The sequence below is a fragment of the Leptodactylus fuscus genome, chromosome 1, assembly GCF_031893055.1.
Source record: "Leptodactylus fuscus isolate aLepFus1 chromosome 1, aLepFus1.hap2, whole genome shotgun sequence".
NCBI classification, from domain to species: domain Eukaryota; kingdom Metazoa; phylum Chordata; class Amphibia; order Anura; family Leptodactylidae; genus Leptodactylus; species Leptodactylus fuscus.
The window spans coordinates 282,909,844-282,931,849 of NC_134265.1; the positions used below are offsets into that span (position 1 = coordinate 282,909,844).

The following is a 22,006-nucleotide window of genomic DNA, read 5'->3' on the forward strand; positions in this document are numbered from 1 at the left end:
CTGATGACCTTGGATAGTTGTGTAGGAATAGAAAAACGCTTTGGCTATGATGAGTCGGCCACCATCCCTAAGGCCTCTTGCAGACGACTGTGGTGTGGGTCAGTGTGCTATTCATGTATTTCACTGATGGCACACTGACCCATTCTTTTCTATGGGCCCGTACACAAGACAGTGATTTTTCACGGTTCCATGTGCGGGCCGACCGTCCGGACCACATCAGATAGGACAGGTCCTATTCCCCGTGCTTACATGGCTCATAGTCATTTAATGAATCGAAACGCGGAAGCACGGCTCGTGCATGGGTGGCATCTCCGTGAACCCTGTGTGTAGCATTTTAAGACATTTATGGGTTATCTGTGCAACAGTTGTCTTATTTTTATTCTCAGATCTCAGATATATTGCTGTTATATAGAGTACACTCAGTATTTTGATATTACAGAGGAATATTGGCACAGTAGTCGCTCTCCTAGTACTGTAACAGTTCTTGGACATTATCCCAACTTGTGTCTTTACAGACCTGTCCCTTTAGAATATGCAGCGGTGACTAGTTTTGACGTAGCATGGCTTGTCTTCATCTTGCTTTGGACTTATTTGTAAGAACATGCTGTAAGTTATGAGGTTGTGGATTAGTCCGACTTTGCCATATTCCACCTTCTTCTAGAATACACCAGAATATGGTGGAAGTCAAGTCAGGCTGTGTCTGGTTAGGTGAATATCACAGGGATTTTATACCTTTGTTCCATACAATTGAGGACAGGGCCCATTGGGACCTGAGTAAACTGGAAAGTCATTGCTACAGTCAATTCAGTATAACCTGGCTGCGACTACATGGGTGACAGTGGGAATTCACAGTATTGGTTCTTTTTTATTTCATGCAATATATATGACAACATTTTTCATGGCTTTAGATAGATACACCTTTATTAGCCTATCACCCCATAATAGTGAGCGCTCGTAAAGTAAAATCTGCTATCGTCACACCAGTTGGCAAGGATGTAAGACGAGGAAGCAAACTCTACAATAACTGAGTGCAGAAAAACATATCAGCACCAAACTACAAAAGGTTGCTATAAAGTCTCACTGGTTTTCTGAGGCATGTGAAGGTCAGGGGTAAGCTCCACAATGCTAAATGTCTTCAAGCACTGTGAACTGTGACAACTGTGGCGTTCCAGCAGAACAGAACATTAGACTGTGGAAGGCCAGCAAATCCTTCACTCATGGGTACACACACACAAAAGATGACCTGCTTTGCCTGCATCAGTTTTCGTAACCATCATCAAGTCAGAATGTTATGAGAGTCATTATTTAATGTCCCTAAAATTTGTTTTAAAGGCCTTTGGGACCTGGTTGAAGAGCTGTTATCATTGAGTTATACTTTTTGTGTACAGTATGCCGATAAAGTATTTGATTAGTATTTTTATTATTTCATTACATCTAAAGTAAACTTTCAAGCAACTTACCAAGTAGTCTACAACTTGTCAGCAACCTAGCAGGTGTCAGCAACCTTCAGCACTCCAGCTGCTGTGAAACTACAACTCCTAACAAGCTCAATTCACTTCCATAGGCATTCCAAGAACAGCAGAGCACGTATGTATGCCAGTAGTCGTAGTCTTAGATCAGCAGGAGTGCCAAAGGTTGCCTTCCCCTGTTCTATACCCATGTATCTAAATGGTTGCAAACTAGAAACAAACCTGATCCTGGAATTATACTCTCTTTTGTTTGTCCCTAATGTTTTTGTTTCTTGAGCAATACATAAACATTTACTAAAGTCTAAGGATGCGTTCACAGATCCCTCAGAGTTTCCATCACATTGTGTGTCGAAAAACCCCAGACAAAAAAAGTGCTGCCATTTTTTTTCTTTTATGAGCACTGATTAGCTACTAAATGAGTGAAGATGGCAGGATTTAGTACTTTTTTTTTTTGTTAAATAATATAGATGGTATCATAGAAAATAAAAAAGAATAAAATAAAAAAATACAAAATTCTTAAGTATATTTATTATATAAACTTGTAGGTCATTTTCTAGTGACTCTTTCCCTTTGAGGTGGATCACACTGGGCATACTTGCAGGGGGTTAGACTCTGTGCATTCGCTGATGATCGACCCGCTGCAGTGCACAGTAGTAGCATACCTGATAACTCTTTTAACTTCACCCACATGTTGCAAAACAAAAAAAAGTTTGCAAGGGTGGAAAGTAGTAGGGACCCTTTGCAATTCCTGCCTGTGCAGTACCAATCTTTGTAATGACAGAATTTTTCTGACCAAACTGCAGCAGCATGTTTACATATGTGACCCCAGCCCAAGATTGGAAAATTAAAACCGACCACGTGGGAGCTCCCAATTTAGTTTTTGTTCCTTTTCAGACCACTTTCACAGGGAACTCATAAGACTCACATACTGTACTGTATGCATCTTTGTATTGTGTTTAGATTTCCCTCAATATGAGAAAAAGAGGGATAAGAGCTTAAAAATACTTACTATAATATATATATATATATATATATATATATATATATATATATATATATATATATATATACACACACATAATGTTTTTTAATAATTTCCTGTCTTAGAATGTCCTTTCCTTCTTGTCATAAAATTGATGTCCCTTTTCCTTGAATTTTTCAGCCACATCCTGTTACCGATATCAGGGAAAACCAAGGTTTACAGCAAACATTTTTGTTCAGGCCGAAAAACTGTTACATCCTGTTGAGCTTTTGTGCTGTTTTTCTCATATATTGAGGGTGTGTCATACTTTAGTAATCCAAACATGTGTTAGTATTTTTCAGCCACGCCACTATGACATGATGGTGCTGCAGTCATATTGTTGTGATTTGCTGAAATGTCATCAATGTCTTGGAGAAGGGTTGAAGAATACAAGGAGATCAGCTAAGCTCCTTGGGGAGGGGGGCCTTTACACAGTCCTACACATTGCTGGTTAATGTATTCACTGAGATTGTGCAGCTGCATTGAGTCAGCTGTTTTCAGAATTTGCTGGCACTCTGCCTCTGTGGAGGTTTTTTTCTTTGTTTTCCAACTTTTGTCCAGGCAATGTGCAGAGCAATATTATTAGAATAGTATGTCTGCTGTATTAGCTGCTCTTTCCTCTACCGCTGCCATGGAAATAATCATGTGCGCATTTTATACAGTATTATTCATTTGCTGCTACATGGTTTGTCAACATGTCGCATTTTTTGCTAAAATGTCAGAAATGTTAGCTCATTATACTCCTGAGAGACACTGCCAGCAGTCACTCAATGTCTGTATGTCCCCGGCTGTCATTTACACTGCAGCCATGTATGATGATTATAAAGTCGGAGCCTTGTGCCTATGAGTAATGTATCTACCTTACAATGAGGTCAGATATTGCATAACTGATGTAATGTTATATATCAAGGATGTACTCAGATGAGTGCAGAGCAAAAGGATAACTTGGGTGGCAACCAAAATTAGGGTTAGTGCACACTGAGTTTTTTTGGTGCTGATTTTGAAGCTGAAGCATCAAAATCAGCACCAATAAACTTCTTCTGCACTGACCCTTAGGGTCCATTCACACAGAGTTTTTTGGTGAGGAAAAATTCCGCTTCAGGAATTAGGAAATGTTTTTTTCCTCCAGCACAGTGTATGGACCTTGAAAAAAATACTAGCTGTTTTTCCACATGGTTTTTGCCAATTCCACGTGGATTTTCCGCCTCCCATTGACTGTGTTGGTTTTTGCAGGTGGAATCCGCCTGATGGAATCTTTTTTTTCTGCTAGTGGGACCCATAGAACTCTATGGGGAGGCGTTTTTTTTCACGTGGATTCTGACATGGATTGAGCGCCAAAAAACTCTGTGTGAGTGGACCCTCATAAAACATTAAAAGCTCACTTCATTTTGTTTATAGGTATATAAAGGACACTGTTAAGGTATATATATATAGCGTCTGTCTCCTTTCTTCTATTCAGTACACACATACCTCTTTACTGAGCATGCATGTGTATAGTGATAAGGTTTTAGCAGTCACTTTCCTACACATTCAGTCAGTGACATAACTTGAAGCTCCTGGACTCCAATGCCAAATCTATATTGGGGCTCCTACCTACCTTGTGTTATTTAAAATAGTGGAATATTTTATGTGGCAGAGGAACCTTTGGATCCTCTTCAGGGTCCAGGGCCTGGTAGCAATTGCTACCACTGCACTCCCTATAGATACGTCCCTGCAATCAGTATTATTGAGCACTGTTTTACCTTTAATAGACAATGCTTCAGACCTCTCTTTTCTTCTGATGTTTCTTTAGGTTACATGTCTTCAAGACTTCTTTGGTGATGATGATGTGTTTATAGCCTGTGGACCGGAAAAATATCGCTATGCGCAAGATGATTTTGTTCTGGACCACAGTGGTAAATATGATTGCTTATTATATTATATTCATCACTTATTTGCTGATTTTTATTCATCCGGTATCTATTACTGCATTACGCACAATGAGGGACTCTAGTATTTTATGCCATTTGGTATTTGAAATTAATTGCTAAAAACCTGGCTACAATCTAACTGGTATAAACTGTGGTGCCCAAACCACCATAATCATTATTTATGTACACTAAGTTTTTATCAGATTTTCAAGACATAAACGAGAAACAACAAGGACCCCATTGGGTCTGAAAAACAAACAATACACCAAGCTAATAAGATAGGAAAATGTGGCAATGATGACAATGTATATTTGCCACTAGAAAACTATTGGAGTACACTGAAATAACACATTTATACTCTCCACATTAATCTTTCTTCTGAGGATAGCCGCCATGTTTTCTAATCCTGGATAACCCCTTTAAAAAGAGTGAACTTCTTAATCATTTTGGTGCATCTCGCACATGCAATTATTACTGGCATACTATATGCCAGTCTTAATAAGACGTTCCTGAAGTCCCAGAATGTTATTGTCATTACAGACTTAGTTAATGGTTTATGAGACAGATTGTACAAAGATATATTCTCAGGATATTATCCTTGAAAATAAATTATGCTTTTCTTCTTATTTCAAGGTTTAGCAGTAAGACCAGTCTATTCTCCATCCTCCTTCTGCAGTTTACTTGATCTTTGCTTTCATGTTTCAGAATGTCGTGTTTTGAAAACTGCATATACCCGCTCCCCAAGGCAATCAGGTTCCAAGAGTCCTGGGGCTTCACGGCGCAGCAAATCTCCAGGAACAGGTAATGGTCACTGTTGTTGCGTTCACATACAAACCATAAAATTGCTTGTGTTTCCAAAAAAGTTATACGACTTTTACCTAGGTTGCTTGGTCTTTCCATTTTGCCAAGACTATTAACTTTTATATGGGAAATTTTTATTTATTTTTTTTTATTTAAAAATCTTCACTTCTTCTACAAATTTTGTACTGTAATTTTGTTCTCATTTTTTGCTTGTACATTTTAGATTCTATTTCATTTTTCTTTGTACCGGTCCCACCAAAGTCAGAGGGTCCAAATGACTTTGGTCCCTGCTTAAAAGGTTTGTCTGGGACGAATGCCATTAGTTGCTGTGGGCTATTTGCTATTGACCATTACATTGGATAGTGGCTGTGCTAGGTATGGCAGCTCAGCTCAGAATTCATTAAAATTAAACTGAGCTGCTGGATGGCCATGGGACCGATGTCTCAGAAGAGGAAGTGGAGAATAATATCCTAGGCCTGTAAACTCCCTTTAACACTTTATTCTAATATTGTTCTCTGAAAATAATGGGATCACTTCTGAGCATGTATCCACATTATACTGTTAATTGCTAGGTGAATTGGTGAGATAAATTGAAACCTGTAAAATCACAGTTCACATACATCAAATATATACAGGCCAATTTTTTATGCGTGTTTTGGACAGAGTTGATCACTTTTTTTAGTCCACCAGGCCACAGATTGTATGCGGTATTGCAGCTCAGTTCTATTTGCTTCAATGGAGTGAAGCTACAATACCGGACACAAACTATGGACATCTATGATTTTTATTAGTCTTGGACAAACCCAACTGGTCAATCTGACATCAGTAAGGCAGCATCACTACTAAGAGTAGTGAACAGCTTTGTACCATCAGAGTAGAAAAGATGATGGTCTTTTCCACTGTTTGGGTCTGAAGAGTTTTTTTCAATAGTTTCCCTAATGTGTTAATGTACGATTACTATGAGGGTTGGATATATGTTACGGTAGGCTATTCCTTATTTACTGATTTTTAGCTTTTGTGTACAATAGAGAGAAACTGTTCATTAATGTATTCTCTTGATATCTTTACTCTTGTTGTAAAATGAATGCAGTTAGGAGGACTGGCTACTACTCCAGTGCCTATTCCACAGCAAGGTCTCCAGGTGAGCCATTCCGATTGTGGCTTTCGTTCTTGGCTTTATTAGCTCACCGGCCAGTTCACACTTTGTCAAGCTCCATAAAGCTATTCTGTTCGACATCTGAGCTTAACCATTGCAATACACACGTTTTCGTTGCTGTTTTATAGTAACATTTATATCTAGCACAAACTAACTAGCAAACTGCCTGAAGTCTACCTTATTGGGAGCTCTGCTAATAGCAGAAGCTTGGTTTAGAGAGCTGAGGTCCTGCTTACGTTCTGCAATTTTTGGTGCAGTTCTACCTTAATTTTTTTTTTAATGAAATATCTTTTGTTTTAGATTAATACCACATTATGGTATAAAGAAAATCAAAGCCCAGAGTTGCAGTCACACATGTGCTGGATCCCTTATCCCTAACATCTTGGTTGTAGTATGTGTATAGATAGATAGATAGATGGGAAAAAGCAGGTCACTACTGATTCGGCCATGGAGTCCACAGCTTGACACTCATCTGGGCCTAATCAGCAACAGAATAACAGTACACTACATCAGCATTCGGTCATGGCCGACCTTGCCCGAAAATGCCAGCGGTAGAAAATGAAGAGGAATTCCTCTTCATTTCCGCTGTGTAAACATACGCTAAGGTTTACAAAGAAGAGCATATACTTTCAAAATGCTACTAGTATTCACTTAATCAAATGAATTGATAAGGTGATATAGGAAACTACAGCTGTTCCGGTTTCTTGGGCCTGCACGTGTCACTGTTCTGTGACGTTGTATTTTGTTCTACTTGTTCTTTTTTGTTATTTTTGCTTATAAATAATTTATATTAAAAAAAAGGAAACTACAGCTGGTCCATGTGGAAAGTGTAGGCTTTTATTCACTCAGTATCAGGGACATGTGCACAATGCCTTTATGGTGGCAAAAAGAGTCCTTACTCAGTGTTCATTTCTAGAGCAATTAAATTGGAGGAATGTGGTTGTAGCGTATGAACCAAGAGACTCCATAATTTGGCCACGTGCATGACTCCCTAGAAAGGTTCACACTTTGTGGTACAGTGGCAAATGTTTTTCTTCTTCTTTTAAATTAAAAAAAAAAAAAAGAGATCAGAATCCCAAAAGTCAGGTTAAAGTTGGTTGTTTTTAGTGTTCCGGAAAAAAAAAAGAAAATTAAATAAATGACATAACTGGTGACTAAACTGCAGTGTGTGAACCTTGCATTGAATGTTCATTTTCTGGTGCTTATTTATGAATACATGTGCATACAGTATGTTACACAAGTGCAATGTGGTATTGTCTATGCAAATTTAGAAAGATTTAGTTTGCTTGGGCTTGAGCTCATCTTGTGTCTGCAGAATGTGGTATTTGTGAATCTTTTACACACAAAGCTTTTGGTCAGTATTTTGGACTAGTAATGCTAAGCCAAAACCAGGAGTATCTCTGAAGCACGAGGTGCAGATTCTTCCAACACACTTTTCATTTGCAGGTTCCACTCCTGGTTTTATCTTACAAATTCTGATGCAGAGTACTGACCACAATACATAAATGTGAATTTACATGTAAAAATCTTTTTTATATAATATATAAGGACAACTTTAAAACTAGAGTTGGTAAGCCTATATGTAGTGGGCAAAACTACATAAATAAATGTCTCCTAAGTGTTTATGAGAGGATATAAAATACCATTTCACCTATGTTCTGCTCTGGAATCCCTTTCACCCACCAAGTAGCAATGAGAGAACGTCTTATCTCCCCACCTGCTTGAACTGGCACATTTACACAGTGTCAGGAAGAACAGGCTCTGCCAGCTATGCCCATTACCATATGTTCTAGGATATATCACAGCTGGGTGACCACTAAGAAGTATTGGCAGATTGCATACACTAGTTCTTACAAATTTACAGGGGGTCTACTCAGATAACAGGTTTCCTTTAAGAGCTCACACACTACAATAGCTAATTTAAATAGGACCTTTCACCATATCTGGGCACAGGCAGTGTTATATACTGCCAGAAAGCTGACAGTGCGCTGAATTCAGCGCACTGTCGGCTTTCCCGATCCGTGCCCGGTGTAAAGCGCTATCGGTCCCGGTACCGTAGCGCTTTACAGTCAGAAGGGCGTTTCTGACCGTTAGCCAGGAACGTCCTTCTGCCTCGCGGCGCCAATCGCGCTGTGCTGTGGAGCCGGGAGGAACTCCCCCTCCCTCTCCTGATAATGCTAGTCTACGGACAAGCTGTGTGAGCAGAGGGAGGGGGCGTTCCTCCCCGCTCCACAGTACAGCGCGATTGGCGCCGCGAGGCAGAAGGACGTTCCTGGCTAATGGTCAGAAACGCCCTTCTGACCATAGAAGAGCTACGGTACCGGACCGTAAGCTCTTCACACCGGGCACAGATCGGGAAAGCCGACAGTGCGCTGAATTCAGCGCACTGTCAGCTTTCTGGCAGTATATAGAACTGCCTGTGCCCAAAAGTGGTGAAAGGTCCTCTTTAAGGTACAAAAAATATAAATAAATACATGGCTAAAATAGCAGAATGATGTTATTCCATGACTTGTCTATAAATATATCAGACAGCATGTTTCCACAAATATTAAATACCACATTGGGAAACTCTGTTATGCTAGAATATAAAGTACTGTTTTGGGCCACAGCTGTATTAAACCGATGTAAGATTTTTAACTGTTAATATTGTCAATTTATACCTTAGTAAATGGAACCCCAAGTAGCCAGCTGTCCACTCCAAAATCTACAAAATCTTCATGCTCATCGCCAACAAGTCCAGGAAGTTATCGCGGTCTAAAGGTAAGATAAAAGCTATGAAATTCAAGTAGAACAGGAAATTGGGAATAGGGTTAAGAGTTTAATGGCCTAAATACATGATTGGTCGGGGGCTGACAGCCAGCCCCCAAGCCACTCAGCTGTACAGAGCCACTTCCTGTGTCTGTGCTATACAGGGAAAGCTGTATACAGGGAAGTAGAAAGCTCTGTCTCCTGTATAGCAGCAGGGCGACATCAATGCAACTCTGGACTCATTGAAGTCAGAGGGACTTTAAAAAGCCAGCTGTAACAAACTTCACCCTGGACAACCCTTTTAAGCATGTCTTGGGATAAAGACCTGTCTATCCCAAGATAAAATTCTAATCTAAGAGAAGACTAGATGGACTATGTGGTCTTTTTCTTCTGTCAATCTTCTATGTTTCTTTCAAATGTATCTATGAAGACATTTACAGAAAGTTGAAATGTGCCTGCTCTATACTAACTTCCTTTATTACATATAGACTAAAACTTCTAGTCCAAATACCATTTCTGAAACCTAGACCAAACTAACCGGTTTGTTCTGTGAATCTCTATACCATGATAGCATCATTTATAAATACTCTTGGTTCATTTTTTTTTACTGTATTCTTTCCTCCATCTATTCAATAAATTAATTTGACAGATCTACTTCAATAAAGGACTTACAAATACTATGTCAATGGTTTACATATTGTAAGTTTACTCACTTACTAGTGTAGTTACTAGTTACCGTCTGTAGTTGAGCTACCCCTGTAAGTCAGTCTCACATACAATCACATTACCACACTCCTGGTGTTTCTCACTTGTGGGACCTTCTGTATATTGAACATGAGGTTATCTCCCCTCCATCTCCTCCCTGTTGTGCACTGTATTCACTGCTCACTGTTTTTTCCCCCTTCATCCCTGTCAGCATTTTATTTTTCATGCTGGGTAGCAGATCAGTTTTCAGTATGTGAAGACAGGGAGTAATTACAGCATCCCCTTACACTGTGTAATAAACGGGTATACAGGAAGCAGTACATAAAGACAATGTTTGTGAGAAGGTAGAGGAATCATGGCAGCTGCAGTCCTTTACATTTTAATTCCAGCCACAGCAAGCTCTAGCGGCATCAAAACAAAGGTTTGGCACAGAGCTGAGCAACATAATAAAAATGAACCAAGAAAAAAACAAGATATGATCCAGCATCCACAGGAAATCGTTTAGTTAAAATGTAGCTTTTATTGCTATATTAAAAACATAGCGTTATCACCTTTGTGCATATAGAAAATATTTACTTCAATGAAAAAAATTGTAAAAATATGTCCATGACACGAAACAAATAACATGTGACAAAAAAAACCAAAAAAACACAAGACCTACATTACATTACATCCAAGAGCCGCTGACGCGTTTCGAGGTGTGTAGTTACCTCTTAGTCATAGCGATTTTTAATATAGCAATAAAAGCTACGTTTTAACTAAACGATTTCCTGTGGATGCTGGATCATATCTTGTTTTTTTCTTGGCTTATTGTGCCTCTGTCCGGAGGGCAGATCCATGCACCATCCAGGTGTCAGTTATATATATATTTCTACTGGCTGTGGATCAATTGTATCAAGTGATAATAAAAATGAGAATTAAATACTTCTAAGCTATGGTGGCATCATGTGGTGTGCGTTCAGTCACATGTAGTTATTTGTCTAAATTGTTCATTAACTTAGAACATCCATTTAGGCTTTGGGTTAGAATTTAAATATTTATTTCACATGCACCAAAGTCTAGAAAAGAAATCATGTGGATAAGGTTATTTAATTATTTACATGGCAGAAATATACTCCATAGTGCTGAATAATGAACACGTTTACTGCTTTTATCTCATAGCAAGTTCATTTGTTTCTCTATTCCTGAAGTTTAGAGACAAGCCAAATAAATAATTGGATGGCTGCACTGTTGCTATTTGGCAGCATATTTCTAGTGTCGGCATTGCTATAAATCATATGTTCTGTTTGTCAGAACACTCTTGCTTGCTTTATAAAGCTTATCAGGACAGTGTTTACAACCCATTATAAGAAAAGGTCATCTGTATGTCTACAATATGACAATTACTTAAGGTCTTAGTAGGGAAAAGTTTTATTGTCTCCTCTTATTTTATTCTACAGCAAGCGTTTAACCTGCCCTCCCTCCCACAGTGTCAGGATGAGTTTATCTAATTGGGCAATGGGAGGTTTTCCAAAATCTGCATTTGTATTACTAGCTTACTTATTACTGGTCTTATAAATACTGGATGGCTGACAGAAAATTTCAGTCTGAAACATTTTTGTAGTTATTATTCACACAGCGGTACCGTGCACTTGGCCATGAAAAATTACTTCTTTTCACAATCGGGTGTACACCCGAAGGTCACCTTGTTTCATACATCCCTCGTAGATTTTGGCATGGCATGTTCTATTCACAGATCGGTCACACAGACTGTTACAATAACAGTTGTGTGAATACATCCTATATTTACAATGAGACCATATGCTGGCGATTTTTCCTGGCTCATGACCATTTTATGGGTTATTTAGATAACTTGTGTGTCTTTTCTGGTAATAAATGTTAGTATTTTTGTTTTTTTATTTTAATATCTGAAAAAATGTAGTGAGAAAAGGAGTAAAAACGTTCATCACATTTTTCATGTTTTTTGGGTTTTTTTAATACGTAGCACAAAGTGGTATCTGGTTTTGGTTTTTATGTAGGCGACACTTGTAGTATCACTGGGGAGCAGGGATAGAACCAGACCTTTGGGAGGCATTTTAATATTACGTTTCATTTTTTGGTTTGCAAATTTCCTCTGCAACTGGGGCTGATACGTTAGCCTTAGTTACAGGAGTAATGCAGCCTCCTACATTATACTGTAGAGCTGAGATGGCCCTTCTAGGACCCAGCAGCTCTTACAGTTTCTGACCCATGTCTCATTTTAACCTTGTGGTCGGGAGAGACTGTGAATGAATACATTTTTATTTTAGTTTTATTCTTCATGTATGGTATTATATTTATGGTCACATAGCTGTATATATTTCTCCTACTATTACACTTGTCTATGAACTAGTACCCTCTTGCATACTATATAAAATAACATTTCTGAGGCATCTATATTGTGCTATTCCTCTGCTGTGAAAGGTATGAATAAACTATCAACTTATTGGTCCAATCCCCTTGTCAATGGGGTGTGTCCCTTTACAATCCCCCAATGTCTAATTCAGACTGTGAGGATACACCATGGTAACTAAGGGTTTGAAAACACCCCATTGTTAATTTAGTCATACATTTCAAAACAGAAATGTCAGGAGAACTGACGGGTCCTGTATAAGGCTAAGGCCCTACATTTCGGAAATGCCTGGTTTGTGGCGTTTTACAGTACCTGCAAAGGAAATGAGATTTTAATTCAGTTCATCATGATAGCTGGCCCCTGGATCATTTTTATAATTCCAGTAATATCCCCTTCTAAAGATTACAAATCTGGAGGATGTGTTGCAGGTTGTCATAGACACTGTATTGTAATTCGTAATCTTTACACTTGTAGATCTCGCCTCATTCAGGATCAACCTCTAATGTGAATGGTCTTCCTGATGCACCTAATAGTCCAGAAGGTAAGTAAGGGCTATTATACACTGACTGACTGAGCAGGCCAGTGATTATTGTTCCAGGTCATTGCCTGCTCATTTACTGTATTTGCAGGCAGCAATCGTCGCAGTTATGTGAATGAACACGTCTTTCATACTTGTTCAGTTTGCATTTGTTGGCTGCACATCACACTGTTTACTTAATAAACAATTGTTGGCAGGTTAACACATAGGCCAGTTATTGGGATCAGCCATTCCTAGTAAGAAAACCTGTGTTTTAACCTCTTTGTTCTATCTTTATCTCTTAGGCCCAGTTCACATCTGCGCATGGGTTTCTGTTCGAGGAGTCCACTTGGAGACCCCCGAACGGAAACCTAATCTGCACAAAAAAGCAGTTTCCTAAGGAACCCTGCGGACCCTATAGACTATAATGGGGTCCATGTAGTTTCCGCTTGGTTTCTGCACAAAAAATGCAGAGAAAAGTGCTGCTTGCATTCAGGGGAACTGAATGGCCTGAATGTAGATGTGAACCGGGCCTGATATTATACTCTTGATCAGTTGGCGACATCCACCAATGGTTGTTTTTCAATTCAGTGGGGGTATTCACTATATGTGGGTAATATTTTGACTTTTAAGAGGGCAGACCCATGCATACTCCTTTCATTATGAGGGGTATCTCCTATGTAAGGCCCAAATAAAAATATAATAAAATTCTTTCCAGATGTTCTTTATGGTTACAGCTTTGGTAATTGGATTTTTTTTCTGAGACTAAAATAATGGTGACTTATTCTTAGTTTAGGTCTTCAATATTAGATATTCTGGAGTTTAACATGTGGATCTCTCGAGCCAATATATTAGGAATTGCATATATGCAGCACATGTAGTAATATTGGGGGAGAGTTGGTAGGCAAAATGTACCAGATAAAATTTGCATGAAAAAAATGACTAACCTGATATGCGCCACATTTATCAAGTTTATCAAGACACTTTTCCAACTTGTGCGAAAAAAGGGACCTTTCCTTGCAGGATTCCATGCACCAAAAATGCACCTCAAACTTTTAAAGAGATCCTATCATTTTACCCTTTTTTCTCGATAACATGTCGGAATAGCCTTAAGAAAGGCTATTTGTCTCCTACCTTTAGATGTATTCTCTGCGCCGCCATTCGGTAGAAAAACAGGTTTTCTTCGGTCTGCAAATGAGTTCTCTCGCAGCACTGGGGGCAGGCCCCAGCGCTCAAACAGCACTGGGGGCGTCCCCAAATTCTGCAAGAGAACTCTCCAGCGACGTCTCCATCTTCTTCAGGAACCCGCCTCTCTGCACGTCTTCTTCCGTCCTGGGTTTTCAATTATCCAGTAATCGGGCAGAGCCGACTGCGCATACCTGGGCCTCAAGAAAATGGCTGCTTACAATATAAGGCCTAGATAATTCAAAACCCAGGACGGGAGAAGACACGCAGAGAGGCGGGTTCCTGAAGAAGATGGAAGCGTCGCTGGAGAGTTCTCTCACAGCATTAGCGACACCCCCAGTGCTGTTTGAGTGCTGGGGCCTGCCCAAAGTGATGCGAGAGAACTCATTTGCATACCGAAGAAAACCCGTTTTTCTACCGAACGGCAGCACGGAAAAGACTTCTAAAGGTAGGAGATGAATAGCCTTTCTTAAGGCCATTCTGACGTGTTATCGAGGAAAAAAAAGGGTATCCAATGATAGGATCCCTTTAAGTCAACTAATAAGTGGTGTAACAGACTAGATAATCTAACAATATGCCAGATTTATCAGCATATAATATTAACAGTATCAGACACTTTGATAAATCTGGCACAGTTTAAGACTGCCTAATCTAAAGTTGTACTTTCTAAAACTTTGACACTATTAGTAAATGTGCCCCATTGTATCTGGGTTATGATGAAACCTGTCAGAAATACATTCTGTGGTGTAGGTAGAGTGTGACTACATACAGTCCATTGTGATAAACTCTTGTGCAGTCTTTCGTGGCGTTGCGTTTCCTAATTCACTTTTCTTTTCTCAAGGACTTAATGGAAATAGGTATATTGATGCTTCTACAATCCTGGAGAAATATAAAATAGGGAAAGTGATTGGAGATGGCAACTTTGCTGTTGTAAAAGAATGTGTGGAAAGGTGTGTATACATTTCTGGATGCAAGTGTTCTATTTGTTGTTATGGAATTTTTGCGCAAGTACAGATCAATGTGTCTTTGCTAAACATGTCTACATGATAATATAAGTGAAAGCCTCCACTAGTTACCCTGTGAATAGGGATTTAAAAAGAAACTGTATGCTGATCCCTACTTCAGAATATATTACATATAATATTATGTAAAAGAAAAAATATATATCCTTGTACCGTGTTAGCCAGTGGATATGAAATGAAAGAAATTTTCTGAGAGAAGTCCTCAGTAGTTGATACCTTGAGTTAGCCATTAAAAAAGGTATCAACTACTGAGGACTTTTCTCAGAAAATTTCTTTCATATAATATTATATATAATATATATTATATTTATATAGTATATTAATATGTTATTAACCTTACTGGCAAACTGAGGTTCCTTGGGCCCACTAGATAAATTGAGTTTGGAGGCTTACTCATAGGAAGTAGACCATAGTACCCTTCAAGACACAGCTACTTGTGTCTTCTACTGTACCATTATTTTGTTTGAGAGTGGGTCCAACACTGCTTGACAGCCAATCTATGGTCATGTCTCAGGTAAACTAGTGGTACACCTCAGTACAAAATGATACATATAGACATGTGGAGAGCGGGCTGACACGAAACCATGCCACAAACCGTGTGGGCCTATTTGTAAATATGTGCTTGTCGGGACCATCAAGCTGTACCAATGTGAAGCCATTAGGGTGTGGGATGTATTTGGGTGCACATTCTAAGGTTCTTCACACTGCTTGATATAACTATCTAGCTTTATACTGCGGTCTGTTAATATATTTAAATAGGACATGTTTACTGTGAAGTGGCAAAGCCCTGAGCCAATAGAAATGGTTGTGTGTCTTATATAAAGCAGACATTATGAGTCACACAGACTCCGCTTCTAACACAGAATAATTTAGAAGTGATAATTAGTGGGAGCGATGTAACCAAAAATACCAAAACAGAATTAGCATATTCTTTCTGTTCTTTTTTTTTTTTTTTTGTTAGATGGGGTTTTCAGTTTCATTATAAACACAGTAAAATATCATTACTTGGTCAGTATCTGAATGTAGAAGAAAAATTCAGATCCGAAGACCACGTGTATCTAATTTCATGTTATATTTTATCTTTCTCATAGGTCTACAGGAAAGGAGTATGCATTGAAAATCATAGACAAGGCAAAGTGCTGTGGAAAGGTAACTAAGCATTATGATTAGCGTTTGGAATTTAGGTTTCTAAAACATTATTAGTATATGTACTCTTTGGATCTTTGAGTAATATTCTGTTTCATCGATGACAGTCCTACCTTCCCTACAGAACACTATGAAATAACAGCTCAACTTTTATTTAAACCTTACAGTGAAATTCTAGTCTTAAAGCTATCCCCAGGGTTTTACTTGCCCCCTGCCAATGATTCATAGATCCCTTGCCATCATCTTCTAGATATCTGCTTTCTCAGTTGCATATAAAACAACTTCTCAGCACAGAAAATGTAGACTTCCATAATGGTAAAGAATCTTAGGATCATGGATCAGGAAAATAAAACTTTTATGGGTGGGTGACTTTTTTTCCCCCACAATTTAATTTTTTCTAATAATTTTTTTCTTACATAATAATAGTCTCATTGATATATACATGAATACATGGGAAGCTCAGGATCAGCTCGCTTTTATTTTTCTAACGTATGCCAGAAAATGACAGCTAGAAATTAACTGGTTGCTATCGGCATTTTTCTGCTGCTATTCGTACGACTTTTGATAGATTTCTTCCCAGTATTTCCTCCTAGGGGTGTGCAAAGAAAGCTCTTTAGTTTATGTGCTACCATAATAAATAAGATGCATGGTAAGCTGGAAGGGTGCAGAATGCAAGCGCAAGTCTTCATTTATTCTCTAACCCTTAATAGTGTTTACCAAACATTGCAAGAAAACTGGTTGCAGACATTCCTCATATGCGACCACCCCAGGAGAACCGTGCAGGAAACTGGACTGTCACAGTGACCTTATAGGCACCAGAACTCCCAGGAGAGGTGCACAGCGTAATAGGTAGAGTCAGTTAAATGTGATACCAGTTGGAGTAATGAGACACCCGCAGGTCCCTGGGCTGAGATGGTGGGTTGGTGTCAATACTCCCCTCCAATTAGGAGTTTGTGCCCAGGGCTTAGCTGCAAGGAAGACCATGTCCAGGCCGGGATCACTTGAAGTACTCACTGTTTTATTGTAATAGGCATCTGCTGGTTCACTTTTCCTGTAGCAGTGAGCTGTGGCACAGTGGCTTGTAGCTGGCTGACACCTTCCCATGTATTAGCAGAGAGTCTGTCTGCAGGTCCAGCTTCTGGTGCCCTGCAGAAGTTCAGTTACCTTGTAGAGGTAGTTGCAGGCTGCCAGGGTTATAGCTCTGCTTAGCCTGATATAATCCTGTCCTCTTACTGATAGTGATGCAGGCGCTGTCACACAGCTTCTCTGCCCTGCTGCTGTGGCACTTTCTCACAGTACACATTGTCTGACACACAAAATGGCCACTGCCACACATCTCCTTGCTTCTCCTTCCTTGGCTGCTTACAAAATACTACTTCCTCTCTCTGCTATGAATATTTTCTGTTCCAGCTACAGATCTGCCCACTATAATGTGCAGTGCTATGATTAACCTTATAGAGACCACCTACAAGGACAAGTGATACCAGAGAACAACAGCTTGAAAACATTTCACAAAGGAAAACAATATGAACATGTACAACATATACAAACAATCCTAACATGTAAGGCACTTGTATGGCCAAATAACCATTAGTAACTCCCGTGAGGGGGTTAGACGTTTAACAAATTGTGGGAAAAGTGGTTGTTATGTAAATCCAGGAGAGGCCTAGTTCCATATCTGGATTGTAGTCAGCACTTACCAACTCTAAGGTTGTGTACCAGCATATTAATCTTTTTTAGCAGTAGTTTATCCTACATAAGTGATGTTATCCTATCATACAATTAGCCTAATGCTCTAAAACTTGATAGCTTGAAAAAGTGAAACACCTTGAGGACACTCAAGCAGTTCTTATGACCTTTCCCTTGCTCTGTACTATGACTTGCCGATCATGTAACAGGTAGCCATGTAATCAGATGAGACTCGGCATCTTGTCTTTGTTACAACTCGCGTGACTACATTACTGAGTATTATGGTAACTTTTGTTTTGCTATGTTTTGTCTTATATGATGTTTTAGAGTTTTCCAAAACTTCATTAAAATTTCTTACCACAGTTTAGGATTAAAAAAATCAAGTATTGTCTATTTACTGTTATGCCTGTGGTATACGTTTCAGGTTTTTTTTTCTAGTTAGCTGTTCAGTCAATGTTTCATGTAATATGTCTGCATTTTGAGAAGTCTATATAAGCTGTGGATCCTAAAGAATGACTGTTTTATATGAAAATGAAGGCAATCCCAGCTAAATATGCATGTCAGATGTCGTAGTATTATGCTAGGTTCACACCAACGTCCGGTCTCCGTTCTCAGGTTTCCGTATTCTGCAGGCAGAAGATGGAAACCTGTCAGACCGTGTCCAGCCGTGAGCGCCGGTGAGCGTTTTGTGCTCTCCGCGGCGAAACCTGTTTTTTTTAAACCGGACACAAAGTCCTGCATGTCCGAATTTGTGTCCAGTTAAAAAAAAAAAAAAAAAACTGGTTTCGCCGCGGAGAGCACTAAACGCTCACCGGCGCTCACGGCCAGGCACTTTTTGAAAAATGCCTGCCGGTTTCTGTTTCCTGCCCTGTTTCGGGCAGGAAACGGAAACCTGAAAGCGGAGACCTGGGCACAGATGTGAACGAGCCCTTAGTCTGTTATATTACCTTAAATGAAAGATGTCACCACTTTACAGGAGCATCTGATAGAGAATGAGGTGTCAATACTGCGCCAGGTTAAACATCCCAATATTATTATGCTCATAGAGGAGATGGACACTACAACAGAACTGTATCTGGTGATGGAATTAGTTAAGGTAAGAGGATTATCCCAATTTCATTAATCATAAGTGGGCATACTACAGCGGCTTTAATAAGATTACATGGTTGTAAATAGGATGATATGGCAGATCCAGTAATTGCTAAACAAAACCCCTAAATGGAGCAGTTGTTTCTACATTACTATGATAAGATCATAAGGTCATGTAATATGCAGATAGCACCAAGTGACTCTTCACTTCTTCTTCTAAAAAAATATTTACAGAAGTTGTGGTGCCTTCTCCCTTGCTATTTGATTGGCCAACTTTGCGAAGTTATATTTTATGACAAACTGGATGGTCACTTGAATTCATTTTGTTATTTTCTTAATTCTTATAGAATTAAAGGTTGGGGTTTTTTTTCCCTTTACTGGGTAGGAGAGTACATCGTGCTGTTCTTCTCTACCTGTGTATAAACCAAGGATCAAAACACCGTCTTGTCATTCAACTATCTGGTTTCTTACTACTTATTTATTAAAATTGTATTTATTTTGTTAATTGTTTCCTATATCCTTGCATACTAAACTAAGGACTATTATAAATGTACATATTGTTTAACACACATCTGATTGTCTTTAGCTGGTTACTTTCCACATGCCAGACAGTTCTCCTGGTACCCCTAGTGATTGCCCTCACTGATCACAACTTCTGACATATTTCTGCCTGTGAAAAGAACTATTCTGAATTACTGTATGAATGGTTTACAATCCCATTTTCTGTACATCTAGGGTGGAGACTTGTTTGATGCCATTACATCTTCAACGAAGTATACAGAACGAGATGCCAGTGCAATGATATATAATCTTGCCAGTGCTATGAAGTATCTTCACAGCCTTCATATCGTCCATAGAGACATCAAACCTGAAAACCTCCTGGTAAGGCGGAGATGATGGTTTGTTTTTTGTTTTGTTTTTTTGATACTTGCCTGATGCCTACATACGGTACTTTGCATGCCTGAGTTCAGAGGCCTATTTCACCAATGTTACCCTCAAAACTCAAACACACCTGTATACACACTTCTGAAATGTCTCTTACCTATGGAAAAAGGTCTTTAGAAACATAAGTCTGGACCTAGTAGTGAAAATCAATGGGTGGGTTTAAAAAAAAAAAAAAAAAAAACTTGACCAGGGCAGCTGAGCCAGTGGTGGGGCATCAGTAGGACTTTGTCAAAAGAGCTGAAGTGAAGGAGAAATGCTGTTAGCTCTCGATTCACCTGGGATCCCAATGATCAAAACGCTCACTGATCTTTATAATATGGCATAACCTAGCGGTCAACAATACCATAAGTGTGTTATTTCTATTTTAGAAAGTCTTTTGCACATTGCTGGTGTATATGACCACTTTATTATCAGTAGGGGTTTGACCTTTAGGACCGCCATCATTTCTGAGAGTGCACCATTGCTACATTCTCTTCAGAGATTTTCCTGTACAGCAATGCACCAGTTCTGCAAAATAGCCCCATTTAATTGAATAGGGCTGAGTTGCAGTTCCCTGCACAGCATCTAGCTGTGGAACTGATGTGCGAGAAAAAGTAGTGAATCTCATTCAAGGGTATGCCTTTGCTGCTTGATTCATAGGGATCCGACCTGTAGGACCCTGACCAATTCTAAGAGTAGAGGGTCTGTGTGCTAATTCGGTGCTACATTCTTTTCTTAGCACAGCAATGTTTCGAGCCACTGCTTGTTCACAGACCTGTAGTACAGCCTTGTTTAGTTGAATAAGGTTGTGCTACAGCTTCCTGTGGAGCTAATGTGCCAGAAAAAATAGTGAAGGGTCTGCATTTATAGGCCATTACTATACTTCATGGGCTGGATGTAATATTTCCAAAAAACATGCACTCATTTTATATTATGTAACATGTAAAATTGATTTGACATTACAGTCAAGGGACTGAACTATACAACTTGGAGTTTATGCTCTGGATTGTGTTTTAGTTGTGAGTTGTTCATAATATGGGATATAAATAGTACATGGAATGGACACAAGGGTTTGTTTTCATATACGCGTCTTACCCATTGAAGTCAGTGAGTCCATGAAAAAAAAATGGATGCGCCACAGCTATGAAAAATACAGCTAATAAATGGTAAGGTCGTGTGACTATGGCCTAATGCATTGGCATGCATGTACAGCAGCCATGAGGTCTTGTTAGAATTGGAAGAGTGTCTATCGTGTCCTAGGCTGTACCAAAAATTGTTACACTTTTAATAAATTCAATGTAATTGGTGCCAAATTAAAACTTTTTTTTTTTTTTACTATTTTGTAAGACCATAAGACTGAGTTTTATTGTTAAGCTTATAATATTTTTTCCATCACATTAACAGTCCTAGCTTTACAAAATCTCCATAAAAGCCGTATATTCATTGTACTCAGCATTACCCTCTAAGCGTTCACAAGTTTTTGCATTGCGACTGAATTTCTCATTTTTGTTAGAGCTGAGAATTTGGTACCATTGCTTTTCTCATGAAGACTAATCAGTGAGCGCTTTGATACTAACAATTGCAGCGGACATGAATATTTATTGCTGTAGAATAGCACTTGATGGAGGAGTCGGGTTATTATTGCAGTATGTGGCTTAGCAGCTCACTAATGGAAAATACAAAAACTGTGTCATTTGTAATGGTCCTGCTGTTCTCCAGGCCGAACCGGCGATCTGTGCCCCGCTGGTATTGAACTGTGTGGACAGATTGCCTTTTAAGCAAATATTCAGTGACTTGGATTTGACAGTGTTATTTTTCCACCTTTTTTACAAGTATCAGGGTTTTACATTTTTTACATACCCTCTGCTTGATGTTTTTCAGACTTTGCGTGACTTAACCGAGACATGTTTCTTTGATAAGCACTGGCTGCATTAAGAACTAAACCAAAGTGACAGTCTCTAAGAAGATAACTAGTCTTAAATAGGAGCTAATAACATTTTATAAAGGAATCCTAAATGGATCATTTAGAGACCAAGCCTGGATTTATACCCCGTGATTGGCATTTTGGAGGGATTTTCTAAGCATCTTTTAAATGATACAGCATTGTCCAGCCCTGATCTCTTGAAGTAGTCTTCTTAGGAGAATCTTCAGATCCTCTATCATAAGCTAATTAAACTGTTATTTAGTATCTCCTTGCATGTTACCTTTGTTACCATATGCAGACATTTACTGCCTGTCTCATTTAAAGGGAAC

The 22,006-nt window shown here is 39.0% G+C and overlaps 1 protein-coding gene across 3 annotated transcripts in view; it reads left to right on the forward strand.

Moving 5' to 3' along the window:
• The window catches only part of DCLK2 (doublecortin like kinase 2), a 92,872-nt gene that overhangs the window by 53,139 nt on the left and 17,727 nt on the right, over positions 1 to 22,006 (forward strand). For 2 of the 3 annotated variants that reach the window (XR_012717546.1, XM_075288245.1), the window contains exons 3-11: positions 4,283 to 4,385; positions 5,106 to 5,201; positions 6,292 to 6,342; positions 9,023 to 9,117; positions 12,656 to 12,722; positions 14,725 to 14,833; positions 15,997 to 16,054; positions 18,717 to 18,836; positions 19,565 to 19,711. Coding sequence is in view for 2 of the 3 variants with exons in the window: in XM_075288245.1 (XP_075144346.1) it covers positions 4,283 to 4,385; positions 5,106 to 5,201; positions 6,292 to 6,342; positions 9,023 to 9,117; positions 12,656 to 12,722; positions 14,725 to 14,833; positions 15,997 to 16,054; positions 18,717 to 18,836; positions 19,565 to 19,711 (846 nt within the window). In the remaining variant the exon portion in view is untranslated. The remainder of the gene's footprint in view (positions 1 to 4,282; positions 4,386 to 5,105; positions 5,202 to 6,291; positions 6,343 to 9,022; positions 9,118 to 12,655; positions 12,723 to 14,724; positions 14,834 to 15,996; positions 16,055 to 18,716; positions 18,837 to 19,564; positions 19,712 to 22,006) is intronic. The other variant, XM_075288251.1, reaches the window with a different exon arrangement.